This window comes from Oncorhynchus kisutch, linkage group LG22 (assembly GCF_002021735.2).
Source record: "Oncorhynchus kisutch isolate 150728-3 linkage group LG22, Okis_V2, whole genome shotgun sequence".
NCBI lineage: Eukaryota > Metazoa > Chordata > Actinopteri > Salmoniformes > Salmonidae > Oncorhynchus > Oncorhynchus kisutch.
This window is the reverse complement of record NC_034195.2, coordinates 23,530,601-23,550,907: the sequence shown is the minus strand read 5'-3', so window position 1 is coordinate 23,550,907 and position 20,307 is coordinate 23,530,601. Positions and strand designations below refer to the sequence as shown.

The following is a 20,307-nucleotide window of genomic DNA, read 5'->3' as shown; positions in this document are numbered from 1 at the left end:
CAATTTAGGAGTCTAACTCACTCAGTTCAACTTGCAGGTTTTATCTGCCAGTGAGCAAAAATGGCGTCTCTGCCCAAAGCGCAGAGTAACGTTGCTTTTATTGTTTTTGTAAAGAGATGGGAAACATTAGAATCGTATTAACGCCCATTGTGTACATGTTGCCCATAATTCGTCAATGGGCTGCATGGTGCATTCTGGGTGATTCTGCGACAAGGAGAGCTCTCCTTCAGGGAGTGGTGAGAGTAAATTGGGCGCTAGCTCAAAAATAGAAAATTTGCATGAATTTTGTGAACAAGGAGTACAACATTGCAAATATTTTCCAAGATATGAGATAATTAACTTGTTCTTTGTAATATCGAATAACTTTGGAATCGTGACATTACGTACTTTCAAGGAAAATAGGCAGGTTTCTCGACTCATACCCTAACTTTGAGAATGGTTTGCCCGATGATTAGCATAGCAACTGCGTGATGCAGCATGACAAGATGAATGCGATGGTTCGACAGTCAGTGGGGGGGTAATATCTTGGTTTTCCACAGACACCATTGCGACATGGTACTTGAAGGAGAAACAGAGTTGAATAATTTGGTACATTATTTAGATTAAGCACATCTAAGCGAAATATATACTTTGTCATGACGGTATAAACAGACGGATGTGTTCTAGACGAGTATGGCCATAGCATCTATTAGCTGATTTGGCGATCTGGAGTACAGGTCATTCTTTTAAAAGCGGTATGAAAAGTGATAGCGTGTTATCCCCCATCTCCAGAGACAATAGTTATGTAGCCATGACGCATTCCCACACAATTTCCTGATTTTCACAGACGGACCACTTAGAAGTTAAATCATTGGGACATTTTTTATTTGACCCACTGACAGAATCGCTTTCACCAAATTGACAGGAGTGTCCAGAATTTAATTTCTGGGGGTGGATTATCCCGTTAACCCTTGATATCTCATGTTAGCAGTTACCAGGACTGGATAGTGTAGTCTGGCAGTGGTACCTTTCAATCACTGATCTGATCCATACTACACTGGATTAAACCAGGGGAGATGGCACTGAAGTTACATTACACCACTGTTCACACCAGAGATCTAGAGATGACGATATGAGATCTCAGTTTAGCCTTCAGTTTGGCTCACACACAGTGTCTCAGGCTAGGAGATCATATTTCCTTTAGACAGTGCTTGGATTGGCATGCACCAGAGGAAGCCTGTCAGTCCTGTGGGTAGAGGCTCTTCAGAGGGGGTTTATGGTTAGGGCATGTTCCTCTCAATTAGGGAAAATCTGAATGATACTGCAAAGAACCCACACATACGCACTCAAGTACACCCAGAATTATAACGCCCTTGCCATTTCTTTACTTGTGCTAGTGGACAGATTAACGATGGACCAGGCGTCATCCTAGCTTTACTTTAATGCAGGTCTGCAAGAACTCCCAGAAAGAAAAAGGAACACTCCCGTGCCCCCTACCCCTCTCCATACTGACCCCCCCACACACATCCCCAGTAGTCCCCAATTCCCCACTCCCCTCCTGGCCTCCCTCCGTCTCTCCTGCAGCAGTAATAGATGAAGATATTCCTGGCTGGGAGGGCGCAGGGGAAATCAGAGCACTACCTGTGCAGAATGTGTGTGGGCTGGAGGGGATAGGGGGAGCAGGGCCAAGGGCCTGGGCACTCTCTTGGATACCTGCTAGCTGTCAGGGGGTGGGGGGGGGGGCTTCCATGGATGTTGGGGTTTCTAGCTGGAGGGAGAGGATGTATTGATGAAACTACATATAGCTCTTAAACTACACTATTCAGTAAAGAGTTCCACAGGTAAACCTAGCGTAAGCACTCATACCTGTTTCTAACTACCTTTGAAGACATTCCGGCACAGTCTACTCTAAGTCTCTCCCTATCACCTCATGCACTGCCATGTAGTCAGCCACAGCTGGTGTGTGTGACGGCCCAAGCAGGGAGCAGAGGCTGTGCTTTCAGGTCTCAGCTCCGTCAGGAGATGCTAATAACCCTGCACTTACCACCAGCGACACCATTCCCCTCCCAGCCTCTCCCAGCCGTCCCAGCCCCAGACAGCTATTACTGCCTCACTATGCACTGGGCCTGCCAAAAACAGCACTACAATTACAATATCAGGGATATGCACAGGGCTGCTGAAGTAAAGGAAGAGGGGGAACTAAATAAAATACTGGCCTGACATGCAGTGTTGCGACTAAAAGAAAGGTGAACTATGATAATTTTGCAAGATCATCACTGTACTGACGCAGTATAGGAGTTCTTGGAGTACAGCGCTCAACTCAGGGTAAGAAGTATTTCTGTTACATTAGACAAAACACCCTCAAAGTCATACAGACAATCCTAACACCCACAGCATCATGCACAAACACACACACGTTGGGGGCGCCGTAGCATCTCCACTGGTGCAGGTCTCTAATGAAGCCCCAGTTGTGACGACATGGAGGCGTCTCTCTCGCTCCGACGGGATAATTACGCTGCTCCCTGGCAGCTGAGTTTGGCAGATGTATGGGAGGCAGCGCGCGGCACCGAGCGCCAGGGAGCGGAGGTGGGATTCGGCAGGACCCCGCCATCCGCCATTAGCAGGTTGGCACCGTCACAAATGAGTGTTTTTTCACAAGAGCCCGGGAAGGCTGGGAAATTCCAATGAATTCTTGCGCTATGTCGCAGCACATGAGACAGTGTTGGGAGAGAAAGAGAGAGGGATGAGAGAACCAGGGAGGAAACAGAGAAAGACGAAGGGTGAGAGAGAAGGGAACAAAAGGAAAGGTTCACGCTGCCATGACCGGATTAGTCACCTCTCTCAGCACAGGGAGCCCAGAGCAGTGCACCCTGGGAAATTACTGAATCAGAATGCATTGATTTACTGTGGGGAGGGAAAAAAAAGTGAAAGACAAAACAAGGCCTGAAAAACAGTCATGGCTGAGAATTAGGGAGGAAATTGTAGGAGACCTTTGTATTATTATTGGTAGCAGAATAGAGAGAACACCATTGTACACAGCTGTTTGAGAGGGAGACGATAAGAACGGGACACTATTGTTCCAGCATTTCTCCAGCGCCCTCTCTTCCTTTCATTTCAGTCTCTTCCCATCGTCTTACTTTGTAATTAGGAAAACACAGCCAAGATAAACCTTGAGCACCTCACTGCTAAAACAGCTTGTGTGTGTGTGTGTGTGTGTGTGTGTGTGTGTGTGTGTGTGTGTGTGTGTGTGTGTGTGTACAGAACCTGGTTGTATCAAATGTCTTCATAAACTACCCCTAGTGTTACTATCCCAACGCCACAGCAGCAGAACAGCAACCTTAGATCAGTGAGATGCAGTGTACCTCGTCCGGCTGCATTCACCCACAGCTGTATTCCGTATGTATGAGGATGACTGGTACTGGTTTGATCTGCTGCCATGTTCCGCCTCCCTCCACATCAGCAGCAGCTGAATCATTTAACGGTCATTTGTAAAACAACGTCAACAGCAATCAGTGATCACTAATCACTAATGAACCAACCCTTCCTATGTCTTATTACAGCCTGAATCACAACCAGGAATCAGTACACACTCACTCGTGACAAAAAAAAGAATGGGCGCCTCGCTTTCTTCCTCTCACTCCATCCATCCATCTCTCTCTCTGATGCTAAACGATCGATTTCAAGGTGACCCTGGCTGAGGAGAGTGTTTTCCTCTAGCTGCTCCAGCCTGGTCCCAGTAATTAACACCAGCGCCTAATGAAGTCCAGCTGCTCACCCGCGCAGACTGAACGCGTGCCAAAATCCGGGAGAGCCCCTGTCAGGCAGCCATCGCTCTCCTCACACCCCCACCCTCTCTCCTTTCCTCATCCTCCCATCCCTGTGTCCGTCCCTTATCCCTCTCTCCATCAATCCCCTGATCTTAACCTCTCCGTGGCTTTGGAAGGTCAGCCTCCTTCCATCAGTGGCCATTCTGGACATCTCTGCCCCCCTCCAGGTTGCTGCCATCAAAAACACTGATCATGCAGTCCTCCACTACTTCTCCACCTCTTCATCGCACTCCCTTACCCTGCCAAATTACCTTCATTCCCCACCGTCCAACTGATCCCTTTTCCTGCCAACTCCCACATCCCTCTCTCCACTGACCTAATAATCTCTTACTTACTATTTCTCACTCTTTCCATCAGTACTGTCTGCCTAACTGCCTTTTCACCAATGAGACCAATTCAAGCCCAGTGTAACCACATAAAGTCCACAACTGTTTGATTTGAATTTGGGGAGAAATAATATCCAGTAAAACAAAAAGTTTGTAACAAATATTTTGAAATCCCAGAAAACCCGTGGCAGCTTGGATCTTAATCCACATCAGGTTGCCAGAGTCCTCCCAGCTGTACCGTTCCCTCATGTTGCCTCCCTCCTCCCCTCTCCTATTTAACCGTGTGATGCTCACTAGCCCTGTATCAAAGCTGCATGTGTCTGTCAGCCTGTCAGCACTCTGGGAGCCTCGCTTTGCATCCTGGGAGTGGGGCTTTGAACACAGAGGACGCCTGCCTCTTCCACACACAGAGAAGCTAATGGGGGGGGGGGCTCTGCCGTGCCGCGCTGGGATCTCCACCACCGCCCCTCAGCAGCTATAAGGAAGGGGGCGTTCTGCAACCTTTCCCCACAATCTTTTCTAGCTGACATCCCGGTTGATCTGGGAGTGGAGAGAGATGAGCTGTGTCATCCTCTCATAAATCCCACCTGGAGCCTCGCTGACGTATCAGACTCAAATCACCTCAAACAGACAGACAGGAGATGCTAATTAGCGCAGAGGATTATCATTGTACCTGACTTCATCAGAAAGACTAAAAACTATCTGCCATTCTAAATAAACTATGAGGTACCAGGCCATTAAGAGCTTCACAAAGACCCTTAGGGAACCATGGAAGTCAAAGATGAATCTCTGTTGATTCACTCGTCTCTATTACTCTCCTCCCCGTCCAGGACTACCGCATTCCTCCGTCGCTGCTCTCTGTCCTCCGCCGTGAGCTCGCACTCAGGACAGTGTGATGTATTACGGCGTGTGATTCTCTAATCCCATGCACCCCCCCCCCCCCCCCGTACCGCCTCTCACCACCGCACGCCACACCTTCCTCACCAGCTGCGACAGATGCCGCCGTCACTCGAGAAAATAAATTCAGAATACTTAACGAATTAAGCGAGGAGCTAATTGTGGCTGGCCCGTGTTCATCATGCGCAAAAAGGCAAGCGGCTTGTTTGTCTTTTAACAATTACCAGACAGAGCAGGGAGAGGGGGAGAGGGGGGGTAATTGTCCCATTCTCCCCAGCAGCTGGCTCAGCCACACCTGGGCGGGTGTGAGAGCCGGGTGGGGCGGGGACGAGGGGGAGAGGAGATGGGCAGGTGCACCTCTGCCATCACTAAACTAAGCACAAGCAGACTTGAGGTATGAGGTGCAAATACACTCTCTACCACTGTATAACAGACATTTAAGCCTGGGCTGGCATTAGTGCTTGTACGCACAAACTAGTGTACATACTTACACTGGTATGAAACACACACTTAAAAATGTATTACATGCTACACCCCCTTTTCTTTCTCTTCATTCTTCACACACACACACACACACACACACACACACACACACACACACACACACACACACACACACACACACAGCCAATTTTCCATTCTGTTCCCACACATTTTGGAGGAGCTTCCCTTGAGCAGTTCTCTTATAGATCTCCAAACAGCTTGTAATTACTTTTAATAAACAGCATAAGAAGCAAATCAAGCGCAAACGTAGAAAAAACAAGCTCTCAGGGGGATCAAACAGCACTCAGCCTTGCAAACAAACACTTCACCAACATCAGAGCTATTTTATTCTTGCTTTTTTACATTCAAACATGTAATGCTCAGTGGGGGTAACTAGAGGAATGCAGTAGAGACCGGCACAGAAAGACAAGAAGTGAAAGAGGGAATGACAGGAATACAATGGCCGTAAAAGTAGTTACTATTATTGGGTTAGTTGCTACCTAGATTCTGTGGGAGGCTACTTGACTCAAACACTTCTGACTGGCTGCCTATGACCATGTGATCATGTGCATGTAAACATTGCAACAACATTACATTATGTTGTCTCTATGACGAGAGGTATGCTGACATTCTGTGGAACAATTGACACCTCTCCGATCACAACGAAACGGTCGAGTAGATCCATAAAGGAGCAATACCAAATCTACTCACCCTCCTCTCTCCATCCATCCCCCATCCCTCTCCCTCCCTCTCATCCTGCATCCATCCCTTTATCCTCCATTCCGCTCTCCCTCCCCCATCCCTCTCCCTCCCTCTCATCCTGCATCCATCCATTCCCCTCTCCCTCCCCCATCCCTCAATCCCTTTGTCCTGCATCCCACTCTCCCCCAATCCTCCTTCCCTATATCCTCCATCCCTCTTTCCTCCTCCCCCTCTCCCTCCCCCTAACCTTTTCTCCCTTCATCCTCTCTCCCTCCCTTTATCCTCCCTCCCTCCCACTCTCTTCCTCCATCCATCCCTCTCTCCCTCCATCCCCCTCTCCCTCCATCCCCCATCCCTCTCTCCATCCACCCCACCCTCCCTCCCTCCATCCCAACCCCCCTCCCTTTATCTTCCATCCATCCACCCTCCCTCCCTCCCTCCCTTTATCCTCCACCCACCCTCCCTCCCTCCCTCCCCTCTGGTGTTCTGGCTGGCTGGCTCCAGGTGGTGAGGGATGTGCATGAGGGGCCTGTCATCTGTTCCCATGTTCGTAGCATCTCTACTGTGTGTTACTAGGTGTGTTACTAGGTGTTCAGTGGAGGCCAGTAGAGAACCAACATCCTCCAACAGACCACATTTACACTGCAATGTTCTACAGCCAGGGGGAATAACAGATATGGAGGAATACTTCAGATGGTGACTATTTGAAGAAGTTTCATGGATGGTACAATAATTATTTGAGCAGTGGACTGAAGGCAGAGGGCAAAGCTTTCATCGCTCAAAAACGCTGCCTTATGGCTATCAGGCTGGCACGGGGCGCACACACACTCATGCACGCAGTGGAGTGAGCCATCATCCACATTATCCACATCCATTGACTCCTAAAGCTTTGTGTGTGCTGCCTCATTAGGTCTTCAGTGACACACAGAGCCCACACCAGGCCTCTCTCCCCAGCGCCTCTCCCTCACTCGCTCTTCATCTCGACACACACACACCACGCGCAAACACTAAAAGGAGACTGCTCAGGCACTGCCCTAGGGAATACTCCTCAGACATTACTACTGGAGCGCAACACAGACATACATCACTAGAGACCGATGGCTGGGCCGTCACAGGAAGATTACAGGTCTGGCCTCCGTATAAAGGGTTAGTCTCACGATGTCACTGAAGAGCATGCTTGGAATAACACTTAAAACATCACAGGAGGACGGAAGGCATCTTAAACATCACTCATGCATTAAGGGTAACGTATGGCTTAAAGTTCAAGACAGCAGCACTACCGTTGGGAACGTGGCTCTGATAGCAGGCGCTGATTTACCAGTGAGAGGTCAGGTGTGTGCCAGAGTAGAGGAGCAGTAACATGAATAGTGCTGTACTGTGACATCACTTCTGGGTTAAAGGGATCAGCCGGGACGCCTTTCCGCCCCGCTGCTCATCTGGGTTCATGCTCGGGGCGCTAGCTCGCTAACTTCCTTGAAATGAATAAGTAAGAATTAGGAATGAGATGCATCATTAGCTGGGCTCCCCCGAGGGCAATTAGTTTCAGGTGAGTGGCTGTACCCTGGGCCTGGCTGGGAGGGGGGTTCATCATGCACACACAGCCATCGGGGGTGGGGGGTGTGGACCTTTACATTGGTGTGCAAAGAATATGAGAGGGTTTGTGTTGAGAGTGGGCGCTACAGATCATCTTTACATTGTAGCCATGCCAGTTAAGCAGTCTGCTGCTATTTCTATTTGATCTGGAGTATTTTACACTATTATCTCGTGTGCATCATGCAGTGTCCTGCCATATGGCCCTGTAGCCCTATGTAGCCCTATGGGCCGGTCCCCCTCCCCACTCTTTCCCAGTGCTCAACAGGCAGGGCTCCATTCACACAGCTTGGTACGGAGAGAGAAGGGGGACAAACCTTGCAGATGGGCAGGTTCTCCTACAGGCCGTCCGACAGGCAAGGTGGGTGGAAAGAGAAGGCAGGGTGACAGTTAGTCAGTAGGTCCATGATTAGATGGGGGTTAGAGGGGGGGTTCATACATGGGGGGTTATGGTAGGGCAGCGGTTACTGTAACATGCACCGGATACTCTCTCTGTATTGTTCAATGTGATAAACCAACTCACTCCTCTCTGTATTCCTAAGACCCGGACTAATATCCAGTCACAGCTCATATCCCAAGCAAATAAATATGATTGAAATACCCATGAAGAAACTCATGAGCTTCAGTCATAAGGCTACAGCGCTCAACTAAAGTGGTTGGATCCAGAGTTCGCTTTTTCAGACTGTGGCCTTGCTGAGGGGAGAAACTCTAGTAGATGCTTTAATGCGTGTCTCCATTACACTGATCTCTTCCACTTGTACAGTTACTGGAATGGGGAGGAGGGGGAGAGACGGGAGGAGGGGGAGAGAGAGGGGGTGGGGTAGAGGAAAAAAGAGAGAGTGGTCTACCAATAAAAGAAGATGAAAGTCAGGTTAAACACAATATGCTAATTGAAATGTGTTGGCTGATTAAGGCGATTGAAAGGAGAGCGGGCGTGCTGTGAGTTCTGGGCGCCGGTGATTAGTGCGGCATTAGTGTCTGCATGCTTTTCCTCAGGACGTGGTGGAGAGAGCAGAGCCGTGTGTGTGTCGATGTGTGTGTAAAGGAGAGAGTGAGAAGGGGTGGGGGAGAGGCCATGTGTGTGAGATGGAAGAGCTCCTGTCCTGAAGTATGTCTGCCCACGCGCACAGACAAAATGGCGTGCCGCTCACATATTCTGGCCAAATATCAGTAGTAGCAGTAGTACCGTACAAATATTTGTATCAGCTACCATGAGTTTGTACAACAGAAGGGCGCTAAAAACAGCTGGGTATTGACAACAACAATACAGTCTCTCTCTTTACCTTATTTTGTGCTGTAGGTTGGGTTGCTAAGGCAGTCTCTGCTCGCTCTGAATTCCCTTTTCACTCTTCCTCTCCCCGCTCCCTCACTTCTCTCCCCGCTCCCTCACTTCTCTCCCCGCTCCCTCACTTCTCTCCCCGCTCCCTCACTTCTCTCCCCGCTCCCTCACTTCTCTCCCCGCTCCCTCACTTCTCTCCCCGCTCCCTCACTTCTCTCCCCGCTCCCTCACTTCTCTCCCCGCTCCCTCACTTCTCTCCCCGCTCCCTCACTTCTCTCCCCGCTCCCTCACTTCTCTCCCCCGCTCCCTCACTTCTCTCCCCGCTCCCTCACTTCTCTCCCCCGCTCCCTCACTTCTCTCCCCCGCTCCCTCACTTCTCTCCCCCGCTCCCTCACTTCTCTCCCCCGCTCCCTCACTTCTCTCCCCCGCTCCCTCACTTCTCTCCCCGCTCCCTCACTCCTCTCCCTCACTTCTCTCCTCTCTTTGTGTGTTGGTGTCTCTCAGGACCACACTGGCCTTTTTTTCCACAGGCTTTATTGTTTTCCGCTGTGCAGCTGCAAAGCATGGAGGAGCCCCCTGCAGGTGTGAGTTTGTGTGGTAACGCTCTGCCCCCCCTGCTTCTCCCACCCCTGCCAGCAGGGGGCGGGGCGGCGCGCTGGGCCCGTTGCCCCGCTGAGCCCTGCCAAACCGGGGTTAAAATGACGCTCTGAACTCAAAGAGCACTGTGATTAACCACATAGGTGGGACCCCCAGTCAAGGGCCCAGGGGGTGGCCCCACCGTGGTGCACAGCACCCCCCCAACAACCCCCCCCAACCTTACACCCCTCTAGCCTATAAAAAGGGAAGATGCAGAACCATTGAACTGCCTGCAGTTTCGTAGAACAACCCTTCCATCCCGTAGTCACTGCTGTGAGAGCTTTTGTCTTAAACGTAAAGGCTTCACCACATCATACAAAATAGTCATTTGTAGTCATGCCTGATTGCCTGTAGTTAAATAGCTACGTCTTCATGGACATTTAGAGGCTCTTAAAATCCAAACCTCAATCCCCACATTAGTCCTCACTAATGACTTCAATCTGTTCTTTAAATATTCTATCGTTCTCTACTCTGTTCTTTCAATATTCGATCTTTCTCTACTCTGTTCTTTTCTCCTTTACTTCAGAATTTCCCAGCTTTCCCTCTCTCAGCAGCCACCTTTCTAATATTTTGTCATCTCTCCTCTGTCTGTCTTGCTAGTGGTATCCCTCCATCTGGGGGGGAAAGGAAATGAAAGTGATCTGGCCCTCTGACACTCTCTCTCCCTGGGAAATGAGGGGCTCTGGTCCGACACTCCTATTGTTCAGCATGTGGCCTCTCACTCCCTCTCTCTGTCTGCTTCCCCCTGGAAGGGCTGGACTATTATTATTGCGGTTATCTCCATCGTGCGCAGACCTGGGCATCAGTCACAGCCCACACGGCAGGCACGCCGCAGGGATTTACAACACAATAGCAGAACACTGGGTTGTCCCCACTGGCAGGTTATCACCCCGGGCCAAAATGGCTTCTCTCGCTCTCTCCTCTGCTCTCCATCTGAGGGCGAGAGATGAGATGTAGAGTCGCTGGCTGTTTGGCTTTGGCAGTGTGTAGACATGTATCGTGGGCGGAGAGTGTAAATAGTGTACACAAAATTGCAGTTGGTGGGTGTTAGTATACTGTAGGATGTACTTATTGGAAAAGTGTAAACATATGTCAAATGTATTATTTATGACACCCTCACGTTGTTCATTCCTATGATGAAACATGGCGTTAGGGAGAATATGGGCACTTACTTTAATGATCAAATACACTGTTGAAGACGATTCGAGTGCCAAGGAATTGCCGTATTAACACATTCATGCTGAAGAGATTAAGAGGAAAAGGTAGAAAAAGGTACAAGTCTTTAATAACAGAGCAGTTTCCCCTCTCTCTCTCTCTGTGTCTCTCTGTTCATCCCATTATATCTGATTTAGTCTGACAGGGTTTTTAGGGGGCCATGGGTACACTCTACACTGCTTTACCCTGTGAGCAGTTAGTGCAGCATTGGGGGACTCTATCACATTACTGGATTAGATTATACAGTCGGAGGTCTCACTGCCTCCCTTCAAATCACCTGTCCTCCAGGACAGAGCAAAACGCTGGCACAGCCATGAGGAAAGCTGCATCACATTCCAGTCTCCCGAGCTCTCAGTGCAAGAGGCGTCACTGCAGTACCTGGTTCGAATCCAGGCTGCATCACATCCGGCCGTGATTGGGAGTCCCATAGGGCGGCGCACAATTGGCCCAGCGTAGTCCGGGGTAGGCCGTCATTTTAAATAAGAATTTGTTCTTAACTAACTTGTTCTTAACTGACTTGCCTAGTTAAATAAATAACCTCCCAGTGGAGAAACACTGACAGGCCAATGTGATGGGGGGGGGGGGGGGGGGTTGAATCTTTAACAAGGTGAGGGAGGCCGTAGGTAAGCAGGTTTATCTGTGTGTTTGATGTGAGTGTACGTGTCGTGTGTATGTGTGTAACAGAATAATAATTCTGCTAGTGTAATCACACGTGACAGTGTGAGCTGTCTGAGCCGTGTTGTTAGGCAGTCTCCTCTCCACCCAGCCGTGGTACGTCTACATGAAACAATCAGAGGAATAGGAATGGACAGGCAGGGGGAGAAACACACCTATTCCCCTAGGTCCACTGCCTCCTGGTGAAGGCCTCTCGTATGGCAGTTGCCTGGCGCACCACTCAGATGAATTAAAACACCAGGTTTCTACACCCCCTTTTCTCCATGTAATCAAGGACTTTTCCGTGCCTGCTCCTCCACTTCTCCCCGTCTCATCGATTACCCTCCACACTCAAACTTGGCTAGCAACACGAAAATAAATCTGCAGCTAGTGAGGATGCATGCATAACAAGCCATCTGAGGGAAGCATCAACTTCAGCTAAACACATCAGTTCACGGAGCTTTGCTAACCACACATGCACCTCTTCACTCTACAATAACTGTGTCCCAACCTTTCCACAGAGACAGTTCCAGGTTTAGGCTTTAGGGAGATCTCACCATCTTCAATGCTAAGTGAGTTTGTGTGTGTGTGCATCCACACACTCTGTGGGGTAGAGGTGTATAAGAAAAGTGACAGTGGGGAAGTTGCACAAATCCCCCCCCCCCCCCCCCACACATACACACACACGAGTGCACTCCCACAGGAAGGAGATAGGAGCCGCATTGAGCAGATGTTGGAGCTTTCAGGAGGTAAACTGATTGAGATGCAGTGTCACCTTGTTAATGATCATCCAAGACAAAACTGGGAGGGGAGAGCGGGGGTATGATCACACCTTCACAAATGTCACTGTGGATAACAGGGCCGGGTAGGTGAGGTGTCTGCAGTGCACATCTTCACCGTGCAAATGTGAAGAGAGCAGGGATGTACAATTGGGAGGTGTGTGTGTATGTGTCAATGTCAACTGAGTTTATTTCAGGTATCTCAGTTACATCAGGGGGATTTGTTACGAGAGGGGCTAAGATAGTATATATGACAAAAGATACACACCCAAGCTCAACCACAACACACACATCTCGACCACACACAGACTTGTGACGGCGGATGCACATTAATAACATGTATGGAAATGTAAGGTGAATGTCTGAACACCAACGAAGTAGCGGAGAGGAAGAAATGAAGTCGACATGATTATCACTGCTGACAAAAGGTAAGCCGCCCCGCCGGAACTTCCTCATTAGTGACGCGACGCACAGACAACACACACTGAAGACCTCTTGTTCTAGATCACTCTCTCCAAAACTCCATCTCTGCCACAATGGGGATGAAGACTGCATCCATCACCTTACAAACGGTAAACAATGGAGTAGAATGCAGAATACCTTCACTGTTGCTACTGTTCTAACAAACTAATGTATAACATAGAATGTGTGTACAAGGTCAAATGTTTCAGGACATTTTAGGTTGGAAATGCCTAGTGAGAACTAAGACTTGCGCATTCTGAAGGGTTTCTATAAGGAGAAAAGAGGAGGGTAAAATATCAAAGCTCAGGGATGACCTCCGCAGTCATATATCAAAGCTCAGGGATGACCTCAGCAGTCATATATCAAAGCTCAGGGATGACCTCAGCAGTCATATATCAAAGCTCAGGGATGACCTCAGCAGTCATATATCAAAGCTCAGGGATGACCTCAGCAGTCATATATCAAAGCTCAGGGATGACCTCAGCAGTCATATATCAAAGCTCAGGGATGACCTCAGCAGTCATATATCAAAGCTCAGGGATGACCTCCGCAGTCATATATCAAAGCTCAGGGATGACCTCAGCAGTCATATATCAAAGCTCAGGGATGACCTCAGCAGTCATATATCAAAGCTCAGGGATGACCTCAGCAGTCATATATCAAAGCTCAGGGATGACCTCAGCAGTCATATATCAAAGCTCAGGGATGACCTCAGCAGTCATATATCAAAGCTCAGGGATGACCTCCGCAGTCATATATCAAAGCTCAGGGATGACCTCCGCAGTCATATATCAAAGCTCAGGGATGACCTCCGCAGTCATATATCAAAGCTCAGGGATGACCTCAGCAGTCATATATCAAAGCTCAGGGATAACCTCAGCAGTCATATATCAAAGCTCAGGGATAACCTCAGCAGTCATATATCAAAGCTCAGGGATGACCTCAGCAGTCATATATCAAAGCTCAGGGATAACCTCAGCAATCATATATCAAAGCCGACAGATAGCGTAGCTTTTTAATGATTGTTTCGTAATCTGCCCAAGAAAGAGAGGAGCGAGAGGGAGAGCAGAAAACTCCTCCTCTGTGATCTCTCCTCAATTTTCTCACCACAGACGCCTCGACAGATAAAGGTAAAGACACGGCTCTCTTTCACTGTTGAAAAAACGTCATCCATCTTTGAAGACGGGTTCGAAAGAAATAAAATAATAACATTATTGAAAATAATCTGCCTCAATTCCATAATTAATCTCCAGTTTTTCTGACAATTCTGATGTTAATTAACCCAAAATTCCCTCCATGGTGGCTGAGAGAGACGAGCGTTCAGCCTGCCCCGCTTCAAGCACCCCCTATCTCTCCCCATCGTGGTACAGTCTTTTAGGGGGAGAGAGCGCTCTGAAAGGAGAGGATTCTCAGGGTGGAGGGATGAAGGTGGAGATGGGGGAGGAGAGAGAGCATGGGGACATGGATGGGATGGGCCTTCAGCCCTCAGAGAGGAGAGGAAAATTAACACAGTGTGATGGGAAGTAAGAGAAAAGGAAAACTGGGGTGGTGAATGAATGCAGTGGGGAGAAGCTCTGTTCCCAGCCAGACTGGGCTGAGATAGGCAGCACGCCTGTACACTATAGCTGTGGTTCTGTTCTGTACCAGCTCTCTCTCTCTCTCTCTCTAGACAACTACTGCAGGACTCAGGAGGACCCACGCACTGAAAATACATCAACCGGCACAACTCCGATATCAGCTGTCAGGCCTGGAGAAGGCTGGGGAGTCGCTGCGGCTCTCAGTGTTCTGCCGTTTGTTCTCCTAAATGACTCACAGGCCAAGCTTGTTAATCTACACTACAGTAACTGCGGCAGCAATTATTAGTTACAGAATAACAACACAGAGGGAGGAAGCCCGTAAAAAACTACAGAGGAACTTTTCAGTTTGAGCACACATACCTCTGTGCTGCATCACAGCCTGTAAACCTGACTTGCCTCCAGATAGCATGTGCTAGGAAATGTCATCCACCTGGTGGGAATCAGGGGGGAGTCTGTCTGGCATCTTTGGGCTGCTTCTAAGGTCTCGCTAACTTTTTTGGAGACCTATTTACAACATATTATTACAATGATGTGCATACTGTGGGTGAGGTAATGTGATCGTCCATGCCTCCTAACTCTCCACAGTGTCCTCTACATCCAGGTGTGGAGGTCAGTGCGAGGTGGTGAACACACAAGGTTAGTAGTGGGTGGCCAATCAGACCATACAAAGGAAATGCTCTACAGTGCCATTATTTTATACTGCAGAGGACCATGTTGGTTATTCACCATATGGCTGATTCATAAATTACTGAACCTGCTATTTACCGAAACCGTAGCATTTTCATATATTGTACATAGATTTCAATGTTACTGGTAGAGCAGAGAAAAAAAATACTTTGTCCTTATAATGTCCTGGAGAGTGCACACGAGAGAGAGAGAGAGAGAGAGTGCACATGAGAGAGAGAGAGAGAGAGAGAGAGAGAGAGAGAGAGAGAGAGAGAGCACACGAGAGAGAGAGAGAGAGAGAGAGAGAGAGAGCACACGAGAGAGAGAGAGAGAGAGAGAGAGAGAGAGCACACGAGAGAGAGAGAGAGAGAGAGAGAGAGAGAGAGAGAGAGAGAGAGAGAGAGAGAGAGAGAGAGAGAGCACACGAGAGAGAGAGAGAGAGAGAGAACATTAAGGGCTATTGTCTGGGAGAAAGTCCAGTGATGAGGAGGAAAAAGGGAGAGCAAGAAAAGGAAATGTTTGTTGCCCTTTTACTGTACAGCACGGCCTGCAGTCACAGCCCTGGTCACATAGTGAAGAGTTAACGGAGCAAATCAGACCTGCAGCCACGGCCTCAGCTGCGCAGTCAAGTGTTAAACAATGGAACAGCTGTCGAGTGCGGCAGCTCCACAAATAGAGCTGTTCATTTCACCTGTCTGTCTCACACCTGTGTGCTGTGCAGGCCGGGGAGAGAGAGGGCGAGGGCTAGGCTAAACAGAAGGCTGTGGAGCCAGAGGAAACAGAAAGGAGAGACGGGCACAGAGATAACAAACACACACGCGTAAACACACAAACAGGAAGAGACTAGGCTGACTCACCAATCATGTGATTGGCTACGTGGATCTGGATCTCCCGTTCTGTCTCGAAGGTCATTTGGCATTTGATGCACTGGTACGTCTTCTTCTGCAATGCAACAGACAGGTAGACAATCGTTTTAGAGAGGGAATCAAACTGCTCATTCACTCACACACACACACAATACAGAAAGGATGTACTGGGGGGGGGGGGGGGGGGGGGGGGGTTTGGAGGTTGGAGGTTTCTCCTTGCTGTTACACTGAGCTGAAACAAAAGCGGAGGTAAAGATTGAGCGTCCCAGGGACCTCACTGTCAATATCTAGTAGAGCGAACAGGCCACACAATGCCTCAGCAGGGCCGAGCTGCAGGCCCCGCCGGGCCCAAATGAAACGCAGCCATGAATTCACACATCTAACTGAGCACAACTTCTTACTGACACGCTAGCCACTGGGAACTGACACACTGCTAGAAAATACCGTTAAAATGTTTATAGTATTGTATGAGGGAAATCTTTTAAAAGTAGGCTATTGTTGCACCCATGATAAGTATAAGTGGGAACAACATGGCATCAAATGATAAAAATGACATTAAAATCTTTAGATTTCAAAAGGATTAAGAGTGATTGAATACAATGACGTTCTAATGCATTCATTAGATTTGTCTACATGCCATTAAACTTTTTGTTGGGTTGGTAATAACTTCCATTTATTTTATACTGCAGAGGACCATGTTGGTTATTCACCATATGGCTGATTCATAAATTACTTAACTGAACCTGCTATTTACCGAAACCTTAGCATTTTCTTATATTGTACGTAGATTTCAATGTAAATCAATGTGCTGATCAAGCCATAGTGGGGGAAAACATTATACGTATGTTCTTACTTTAGGGATAGAAGAGGCATCCGTCACCTTCTTGGCCCCGCTGTTCTCCGGGCTCATCTCGGGGTGGTCCACCTGAACGTGGCTCTCCAGGTCCTCCAGGGTCTCAAACTTCACAGCACACTCGGGGCATCGCAGCCCAACCGCAGTCTTCTCTCCCCCGGCCTCCTGGGGAGTGGTGCCCCCGCTGGGAGACTGGCCGTTGGTAGCCCGGCTCATACAGCCAGCACACAGCCCATAGGGCAGCCCGTTCACATCCAGCTTCACCAGATCCTGCTTGTTCTTGAACTCCTTGAGGCACAGGGCACACTTGTAGTGCTTGTGTTGCTGCAGCTGGCCGTTGGGAGAGGAGGAGGCTGAGCCGCCCCCGCCTCCGCTGCCCCCGCCGGCTGAGAGCTTCTGCATGTGGAAGGTGCCGTGGATCTTGAGCTCCAGGGTGGAGGTGACCGTCTGCATGCACACCACACAGCGGAAGCCCGTCAGAGAGTTCCTCAGGTCTGGGTGCATCTGGCAGTGCTCTATGAAGTCCTCCTCGCTCTGCAGGGGCATCTTACAGATGCGGCAGGTGCCCGTGTCCAGGCTCTTGCTGTGGGTGACCTTGTGTTCGGTGAGCGTGAGCAGGGAGGGGAAGCGCTCTCCACAGATAGGGCACATGTAGTGCTTGGCGGGACCACGGTGGGTCTGGGCGTGCTCCCTCAGGCCATTCTCAGAGAAGAAGGTCCGTGAGCACACGTTGCACTTGTGGTTTCCCTTGATAAAGTCGGCCTTCTTCTTGCGGGTGCCGGCGTCGTCGTCCCCGGGCTGGATGTTGTGGTCCCTCAGTCGGTGGTTCTGCAGAAGACTCTCCATAGTGTAGGCTGCTCCACAGATGTCACAGGCGTACATGGGCTCTGAATTGTCCAGCTCCTCCTCCCCTCCGCTGGCCTCATGGCTGTTGGCTACATCCTGACTCGCGTTCTTTAGCAGCATGTTCTGCAGGTCAGCCTGCTCCGTGGCCACTGTGGATCTTTCGCTTCCTCCCCCACGCTTGGAGCTCTGGGTTACACCGTTGGGTGTGCCATTCTGGCTTCCTCCATTCCCGGTGCCGTTCCCCCCATCAAAGACACAGTGCTTCTCCCTCAGGTGCCTTTCCAGCAGAACGATGGCATGGAAGGCCTTGCCACAGAAGCGGCAGTTGAACTTCTTACTGTGGGTGGTGATGTGGCACTGCAGCTCCACCTCTGTGCAGAACGTCTCCCCACAGAAGATGCACTTACGGGCCTTGCTCGTGACACCGGGGCCGGTGGGGTGCCCCAGGTGGCTATGTTTAACATGCAGCTCAAGGTCACTCTCCTTCCGGAAGTCCCAGGTGCAGGCTGTGCAGCGGAACATCTTCTTCTCGTTGCTGTGCTTGACAGCCAGGTGGACCTGGATGGACACCTTGGAGTCAAACACCTCCTGGCACAGCGTACAGTGGTACAGCACAAAGGTGTGCATGTCCAGCAGGTGCTTCTGCAGATCGTCCACTGAGGAGAACTGCTTATCACAGCTCTCACAGACGTACTGGGTGGACGTGGTGGTGTAGTGGACCGTCAGGTGCTGCAGCAGAGACTCCTGGGAGTCGAAGTCCTCTTTGTTGCACTGCGGGCAGGACTGCCTCCTCAGCAGCATTTCCAGGTGGGACTTGAGATGGGCTTGAAAGCCCTCGAAGCTGCTGAAGCGCAGGTCACACTGGTTGCAGGGGTAGTCTCCATTGGATCCTGCCGTGGTGGAGTCACCAGCCAGCCTATGGCGTTTGGGGGAGGAGATCTCCACATCAGAGGAGGCGGGGCTGAGTTCCGCCACCTTTGCTTGCCGCTTGTTATTGGCCAGTGGGATGTTCTTGTGGTTCTCCTTGATGTGCTTGGTGAGCTTGAGCAGGGAGCCGAAGATGGGCGAGTTGGTGCAGTAAGGGCAGGAGTAGACCTCCATGAAGGACTGGGAGGGCTGCAGGATGGGAGACTCCATCTTGGGCATGCCTCCTCCACTGCAGTGGGTCTGCTGGATGTGCTCTGTGAGAGAGGACTCTGTGAGAAAGCCCATGGAGCACTGGTTGCAGAAGAAGGCGTGGTTGCCCTCCAGGGTGGTGGAGCCTGCGACCATTCCTCCAGGCAGGCAGTGGGACACACGGATGTGCTCCTGCAGGGTGTTGATGTCTGCAAACATGTCTGGGCAGTAGTTGCAGTGAAAGGCTGACACGTTGGTGAATTGAAGCAGGGGGAAGGCCGCCGAGGCACCTCCGCTGCCTCTGTGGGCTTTGCGGATGTGTTCGTTGAGGTTGTAGAGCGTGGGCAGGGTGTCCAGGCACAGCTGGCAGGTGTGGTTCTGCTGGGGCTTGTCTGCATGGATGGTCTTCAGATGAATCTCCAGAACGGCCAGGCTGTTGAAGTCTCTCTTGGAGCAGTAGGGGCAGCTGTAGGTCACCTTGGCCGTCCAGTGACCCCCGTCGTCATGGTCAGAGTTCGGGGCCAGCTTGCGCCGGCTCTGGATGGGCTTTAGGGTGGAGTCTGGGGTGGAGCCCCTCTCCAGAGAGGCGCTGGAGTCCGGGGTGGCGCTGCTCATGGATGCCACGCTGCCCAGCACGGGGTCAGGGCTGGGACTGTGATTACTGGAGTCAGGCTGTCGGTGGCTGTCCATGTGGCAGTAGACGTCCTCCACAGAGGGGAACTGCTCTGAGCACACGGGACACTTGTGTTTGTGGTTAGCGTGGGACGTCTCGATATGGGAGAGCAGCAGGCCCTCGTCGCTGAAGATCTCGGGGCAGTGGATGCACTGCAGGTCGGAGCGGTCAGACAGCTGCGGGTGGCGGGTCACTACGTGCTTCTCCAGCTCGTCTGTCTGGCTGAAGGTCTCCTCACAGTAGTCACACATGTACAGGTCCTGGTCCATCTCCCCTCCACTGCCTGCATTGCTGCCACGCTTCCCCCCTTCCTTTTCAGCACGCAGGGCCAGGTGCTCCTTGTTCTTCCTGTGGGCCTGCATGTGGCTCTGCAGAGAGGACGTGGAGGAGAAGCCTCTCTTGCACACGCTGCACTTAAAGGGCTTGCTGGAGCTGTGGGTCTTCAGGTGGATCTTGAGATGGTCGCTGCGGGAGAAAGCCGCCTCACATTCCTGGCAGCTGTACTTCTTGTCTCCGGTGTGGAGCTTGACGTGGCGGTCGCGGCTGCGCTTGTGCTTGAACAGGCGGCTGCAGAAGGTGCACTTGAAGGGCAGCTTGTCGCTGTGGATCTGCTCGTGGCGCTTCAGGTAGCTGAGGCGGCTGAAAGACTTGTCGCAGAACTGGCAGGGGTAGGGCAGCCCCGCGCCCCCTTCCTCCTCCCCTGTGCCCATGCCCAGATCGCTGCAGCCGTCCCCCAGCATCTGTGACGGTGACGCCACGTCTTTGCTGGAGGGAGAGGACCCTACCCAGGAGAGCCCAGGGTCATCATCACCATCTGCAATGCAAAACACAGGCAGAATTAAAGTGTTAGAGAGGAGATAAAAAAAAAAATCTAAAACAGA

General features: G+C 50.5%; 1 protein-coding gene across 5 annotated transcripts in view; it reads right to left on the bottom strand.

The window, feature by feature from the left end:
• LOC109867215 (zinc finger protein 423) overlaps nt 1-20,307 on the bottom strand; it is a 143,091-nt gene that overhangs the window by 49,300 nt on the left and 73,484 nt on the right. For 3 of the 5 annotated variants that reach the window (XM_031801632.1, XM_020456229.2, XM_020456231.2), the window contains 3 exons: nt 16,792-20,240; nt 15,930-16,014; nt 8,122-8,142 (listed from right to left, as the gene is read on the bottom strand). In XM_031801632.1, the coding sequence (XP_031657492.1) occupies nt 8,122-8,142; nt 15,930-16,014; nt 16,792-20,240 (3,555 nt within the window). The remainder of the gene's footprint in view (nt 1-8,121; nt 8,143-15,929; nt 16,015-16,791; nt 20,241-20,307) is intronic. The other 2 variants (XM_031801633.1, XM_020456230.2) reach the window with 1 other exon arrangement.